Source organism: Chiloscyllium plagiosum, chromosome 2 (assembly GCF_004010195.1).
Source record: "Chiloscyllium plagiosum isolate BGI_BamShark_2017 chromosome 2, ASM401019v2, whole genome shotgun sequence".
NCBI lineage: Eukaryota > Metazoa > Chordata > Chondrichthyes > Orectolobiformes > Hemiscylliidae > Chiloscyllium > Chiloscyllium plagiosum.
Window position 1 is genome coordinate 38,371,227 of NC_057711.1, and position 6,890 is coordinate 38,378,116.

A 6,890-nucleotide genomic window follows, 5' to 3' on the forward strand; every position below is an offset into this window, starting at 1 on the left:
GTGGATAAATCCCCAGGACCTGATCAGGTATACCCGAGAACTCTGTGTGAATCTAGGGAAGTGATTGCTGGGCCTCTTGCTGAGATATTTGTATCATCGATAGTCACACGTGAGGTGCCGGAAGACTGGAGGTTGGCAAACATGGTGCTACTGTTTAAGAAGGGTGGTAAAGACAAGCCAGAGAACTATAGACCGGTGAGCCTGACCTCGGTGGTGGGCAAGTTGTTGGAGGGAATCCTGAGGGACAGGATGTACATGTATTCGGAAAGACAAGGACTGATTAGGGATACTCAACATGGCTTTCTGCATGGGAAATCATGTCTCACAAACTTGATTGATATTTTTGAAGTAACAAAGAAGTTACAAAGAAGTTTGATGAGGGCAGAGCAGTAGATGTGATCTATATGGACTTCAGTAAGCTGTTCGATAAGGCTCCCCATGGGAGACTGATTAGCAAGGTTAGATCTCATGGAATACAGGGAGAACTAGCCATTTGAATACAGAATTGGTTCAAAGGTCGATGGGTTGTTTTTCAGACTGGAGGCCTGTGACCAGTGGAGTGCCACAAGGATCGGTGCTGAGTCCTCTACTTTTTGTCATTTACATAAACGATTTGGATGCGAGCATAAGAGGTACAAGTAGTAAGTTTGCAGATGACACCAAAATTGGAGGTGTCGTGGCCAGCGAAGAGGGTTACCTCAGATTACAACAGGATCTGAACCAGATGGACCAATAGGCTGAGAAGTGGCAGATGCCCTAAGGGGCAACGTTTTCACAGAGGGTGGTATGTGTGTGGAATGAGCTGCCAGAGGATATGGTGGAGGCTGGTACAATTGCAACATTTAGGAGGCATTTGGATAGGTATATGAATAGGAAGGGTTTGGAGGGATATGGGCCGGGTGCTGGCAGGTGGGACTAGATTGGGTTGGGATATCTGGTCGGCATGGACAAGTAGGACAGAAGGGTCTGTTTCCATGATGTACATCTCTATGACTCGATGACCTTCTATATGTCACAAAAGCTCAACTTAATAAACACCTCAGCAATTATCTAATCAGATACTTTATGTAGTTAGTTAAATGCTATTTTGAGTCTGCTTAAAAAAAAACAACTTTGATGTTTTAGGAAAAAAAGTCACCTTCACAGAGCTGAAAATCAAAAATCCATTTGCCTCTACTTTCAAACCCATGTTTCCACATAATATTATAAAATTTCATTAACATTTAAAAAGGACAGTAGCAGAGAGGTCATCCACTTGAAACCTTAACTTTTTCTCTCCATCCCATACGCTGCAAATTTTCGGAATTCACGTTACGATAAACGCACGGTCTATTGAAGGTTAAAAATCACACAACACCAGGTTATAGTCCAACAGGTTTAATTGGAAGCACACTAGCTTTCGGAGCGACGCTCCTTCATCAGGTGATCGCTCCGAAAGCTAGTGTGCTTCCAATTAAACCTGTTGGACTATAACCTGGTGTTGTGTGATTTTTAACTTTGTACACCCCAGTCCAACACCGGCATCTCCGAATCAGGTCTATAGAAGGTAACCTACGATCTCTTCCTCAAAAATATCTTCCAATCTTCAATTGAAGACACTAGTGACAAACCGCTACGTGTTGACTTTTTCCTATATCATGATAAAGACAGAACTTCAGAACTGAATCAGAGAACGTGTGATCCGCTCTGAGGAAGGGTCCAGGGACCCGAAACATTAACTCTGCTTTCTCTCTGCACGGATGCTGCCAGACCTGCTGAGTTTCCCCAGCAACTTGTGATTTCTTCGGGTCATTTTTGTTTTATTTTTAAACCTACCCCCCGTGACTTCGGTGCATGAAGCCGACTTACTTTGAAGGAGGTCACCGCCTTGTCGTATGCTTTTATCAGCGCCGTGTCGTCCCAGATGTCCGAGTCGTCGCTCTGAAATGAGGAAAAGGACATAGTGAGCGGCCGGCTGGACCGGGGGAGGGAGGAGGACAGGAAATCCCGGCCGCCCCCCGGAGACCCATCCCCACATCGGTTGCTCGGGCTCGGGCTCGGGCCAAGGCCGCCATTACCTGTCCGCAGCCACGCCTGAACACCACATCTCCCACTTGACTGTCCTCCCCCATGATCAGCGCCCAACACCCGCACACGGCGCACCAGCCACCTCATCAAACTACGACCAGTCCGCTGCTGATAGGCCCAAAGGACTGCCTACGTCATCATCAGGCGACCTGATGTTTGGGACATGGCATCCCTGTTCCCTCCAGGGTGTAGACCCTCTTTCTATGGTTTGATGTTTTTTTGGTGGTGAAACTCCACTCCATTTACTACTGTCCCTGATTCACAAATAATCACGTTTCCTTTCCCTAAGACACTGTAATAGCAGTTTGCCAGCAGCAGGGTGTTTCATTTGGTGTGGCACTACTTAATGTTATCCCAGGTGACTTCTAAATCTATTGTGGTTAGTATAAAATCCAACAAACGTTTATTAAACCTACTATTATGTACATCTATTACATTCAGAAGCAGATAAGCGTCTCGGTGACTATTAAGCAACAGGTTGACTACAGAGGGGCATGCTTCAAGTAATGTCAGGGTAAAATTGAGTACCAGATATTTATGCCCTAATGTCACGTTATGATTTGATAATATCTTGAGCAAGGAGAAAGTGAGGACTGCAGATGCTGGAGATCAGAGCTGAAAAATGTGTTGCTGGAAAAGCGCAGCAGGTCAGGCAGCATACAAGGAGCAGGAGAATCGATGCTTCTTCAGGAATGAGGAAGGTGTGCCAAACAGTTTAAGATAAAAGGTAAGCTTCAGTGCAGTAGCGTAGTTTAAGCTGGTCACCTTTGTTTTAATTTTTTGCCTTTATCGTGGGTGTAATTGACGTTGCACTGAATAATGCTTTCTTAAATTTTTATCATTGTCATGTTGTGAGGTCATATTAATGTTGTGAAGAAAGACATCAGTCAGTTTTCATTCAGGTAAACAGAATTCCCTGAAGCTTCGGAGGCTGAGGGGTGACCTTATAGAGGTTTTTAAAATCATGAGAGGCATGGATAGGGTAAATAGACAAGGCCTTTTCCTTGGGTTAGGGGAGTCCAGAAGTAGAGGGAATAGGTTTTGGGTGAGGGGGAATGATTTAAAAGGGACTTAAGGGGTAACTTTTCACGTAGAGGGTGGTGCGTGTATGGAATGAACTTCGAGAGGAAATGGTGAAGGCTGGTACAATTACAACATTCAAAAGGGTGGGCATATGAATAGGAAGAATTTAGAGGGATATGGGCCAAGTGCTGGCAAATGGGACTAGATTCATTTAGGATATCTGGTCAGCATGGACGATTTGGAACGAGAGGTCTGTTTCTGTGCTGTACATCTCTATGAATAAGTCTTTTAACAACTGTGTTCAGATAATTAGGCTAAAGAGAGAATTCATAGAACCTTACTGACTCCCTAGTTCCAAAGAGTTCCAAGTGACAGGATATCACTGGTTATATATACTATTTATTAGTATAATGAAGCTTAACAATTATCATGGAAGCGATCATCAATTGCTTGCCCAACTCTAATATTCACTCATCAAGTGCTAACCTGACTAAGCTATTTCGTACCCATTATGAATTCCAGCTCATCCAACCTTCTACTTGCACTTCTCTCGTACACTAAGTTCTGTTTAACACCTATTAGCATTGGCTCAGTGGTCATAGGTTTTAGATTCAAGAGACTCAATTAAAAATCAAACATCCCTTGTATCCTAATTAAATGCCTAGGTGGAAACTGACTTATTGAATTATTCATAGCAATTTAATACACAAGGCAATTGTTATGGTCCAGGCCAGAACCCCTCAAAACGTTTTAAGAAGATAGCCCAGATCCTAACTTTTTTTTTAAGGCAGATGTAAAGTGGATATTCCAGGAGTGGTGCAGCTGGTTAAACCACTCGGCTTTAAACAAAACAGAATTTATTTTAGAATTGAGAATGGAACATAAACAAAAGAAAACAGAATTTAGAATAACAACTTATTTGATAACATAATTGAATCTGTTGCAACTTAACAGAGTTGTTGTTTTAGTTCCTGCAACATCCCATAAACACACCTCTCGGTAAAAGGTAAATTCAACACAGGTTCTTACAGGCAGAGAAATTTCAGTAAGAAAGTTCAGCAAAGACTTCTGTCGAAGCATGGAACCTCTTTTCATTATAGCTACTTCTCTTGGTCCCCAACAGTTTTTTTATTGCTTGCCAAAATATTAAACAAAACTAGAAAAAAACCTGAACTGGGAGAACTGGCCACTCGCCTCCCATTGTTCCAAGTAGCCATTTCCAGACTAATCGACACCTCTGCCTCTACAACCGCTCTTTTAAAAAGCCAAGGATTCATAACCTTGTTAAAGGGGCAGCATCGTAACACAATTTACTAGGCCATGTCAGAAACAACCACATTAGTACGATACTGGAGATATAGATTTGTTTTTACTTCTTTGTTAATTCATTCATTCAGGTTGTCATTTTCTGTTTCTCCCAACCCCCAATAGCCATTGAGAAGGTGATGGTGAGCTGCTTTCTTGAACTGCTACATTCCTTGTGGTAAGCATAGAAAGTAGCTAGAGTAGGACATTAGGACCTTCGAGCCTGCTGCACCATTTGATATGATCAGCTGATCATCCAACTCAGTACCCTACTCTTTCTCCTCATACACATTTATCCCTTTAACCCTAAGAAGTATATTCAACTCCTTTTTGAAAACATTCAATATTTTACCCTCAGGTACTTTTTGTGGCAGAGAATTATGTAGGCTCACCACTCTCTGGATGAAGAAATTTCTCCTTATCTCAGTAGTAAATTGCCGACCATGTACCCTTTGATTTGACCTCTAGTTTTAGACTCCCAGTCATAGAGAACATTTTTCCTGTCTGGTCATGTTAGAACTTTATAGGTTTCTATAGATGCCCTGTTCTGAAAAAAAAACAAAGCTGTTAGTAGGGATTTCCTGGACTTTGACCCAGCAGCAGTGGAAGAACGGTGATTATAGCAATAAAACAGGGCGATGGGTGACTATTGTTGTTGATTTTTGTTCAAAGAACACTCTGTTTCAAATCTGAAGATACATTATATTCAGATGGCAGATGTTGAATGTTAAATGGGGCCTCAAAGGGAGGCAACTAGCCTAATAAAGAGAAACCAAAGTTTGAACTGTGTTTCAGTCAGAAGAATTGTGATAGATTGGAAGTTAGATTGCTTCCTGTCTGACCTTCCATTGTCAACTAATTGAAATTTTGGAGGCTATAATCTTAGTTATAAGTGTCAAGACCTCAAAACCTACTAGAAACTATTTGAATGCATTGGTATCATCAAAAGCTAAGCAAGATACAATCCCATATGCCTATGAGATTATGGATTGTAGAGACTGCTTAAGTGAATTGGCCTGTTGTATCTTTGTTCCCCTCTTTGATTTTATCCCTTAACAGTGTCTGTTTGTCTTTTAGAATGAAAGGTAGAATTTTAAAAAGATTAAGTTTAAGTCAGATATTAATTGGATTACCTTGTTTACATTTGCCCCGCTAAAACTGTTAATAAATTGCAAAATATTTTGCTTAAGGTATAAACCTGGTGTCTGGGACTGGTTATTCAGAAAATCTCGTTTGAAACCATTGGGTTCAATTTTGAGGATAAGTGAATTTTAATTATAGTGTTGAGAATATAGGAATGGGGGACTGGTTTGATTTGGCTGGCAGTCTGTGATTTAACACAATTTTTAAAAGAAAAACTGAGCATAAAAAGCTCCTGGGGAAAAAAAAGGTCAGGCAGCATATGTGTGAAGAGAATCAAAACTAACATTTTCAGGCCAATAACTTCCATCAGCACGGAGAAATCTTGGAGATGTAATAGATATTGAGCAAGGGAAGAATGGGCCAAGATCAAACAGCAGAAGAAAGAAGACTTGACCGACTGAAAACCTAGTTCTCCAGGGCCAGTGGTAATGGAGATTGAGCAAGTCTAGAAACAAATGTGTCGAGAGTAGGTATGCTGTTAACAAAGAAAAAGAACACCATTTACAGCAAGAAATTGTTGAACTCAATATTCAATCCAGAAGACATTGCCTAAGTGAAAGATGAGGTGCTGTTCCTGAAGATCATGTTAAGTCTCATTTTAAATGATGCAATAGGCAAGGTCAGTTCTGAAGTAGGGTTACTGAACCCAAAATGTTAACTTTGCTTTCTCTCCATTAATGTTGCCAAACCTGCTGTGTTTATCCAGCAATTTCTGCTTTTCATTACAGAAATGTAAGTGTGAGAGCAAGATACAGAATTAAAATGACAGGCCATCTTAAGATTAATATTGTCCACTGTTGGCTCAGAAAAACAGAACAATTGATGTAATTATAAATAAACATTTACTTTTAGAAAGATTACAAAAAACACCAGATGTTCACTTTGCTTCTAAGTCATGTAATAAAAATACAAACTGTCTTGGATACATTAGTTTTAAAAAACTTGGGTTGGTTCAGGAAGGCAATTTTGTCACAATTTACAGAGTATTACCAAACATAATACTTAGCAACCTTACAAATAATCTCTTGAAAATAAAATAAACCATTCTCAATTACATTAGGAAACAAACTACTCCTAATAAATATTAAATGCTTTAATATTTCTTTAAAAAGAAAGATGGGATCAACTTCCAACAAATTGAGTTATGTGGAATATCTAGGAGAAAGTGAGGACTGCAGATGTTGGAGTTCCAGAGTTGAAAAATGTAGTGCTGGAAAAACACAGCAGGCCAGGCAGCATCCGAGGAGCAGGAGAATCGACGTTTCGGGCATAAGTCCTTCTTCAAGAATGAGGCTGGTGTGCCAAGCGGGCTGAGATAAAAGGTAGGGGGGAGGGAATTTGAGGGAGGGGCA

At 40.8% G+C, this 6,890-nt stretch overlaps 1 protein-coding gene across 1 annotated transcript in view; it reads right to left on the minus strand.

Moving 5' to 3' along the window:
- Positions 1–2,167, minus strand: part of smn1 (survival of motor neuron 1, telomeric) — an 18,495-nt gene extending 16,328 nt beyond the window's left edge. Inside the window, exons 1-2 of the mRNA XM_043707884.1 lie at positions 2,058–2,167; positions 1,849–1,920 (exon numbers count right to left, since the gene is read on the minus strand). Of these exons, the coding sequence (XP_043563819.1) occupies positions 1,849–1,920; positions 2,058–2,111 (126 nt within the window). The 5' untranslated portion in view covers positions 2,112–2,167. The remainder of the gene's footprint in view (positions 1–1,848; positions 1,921–2,057) is intronic.
- Positions 2,168–6,890: the final 4,723 nt, after the last annotated feature.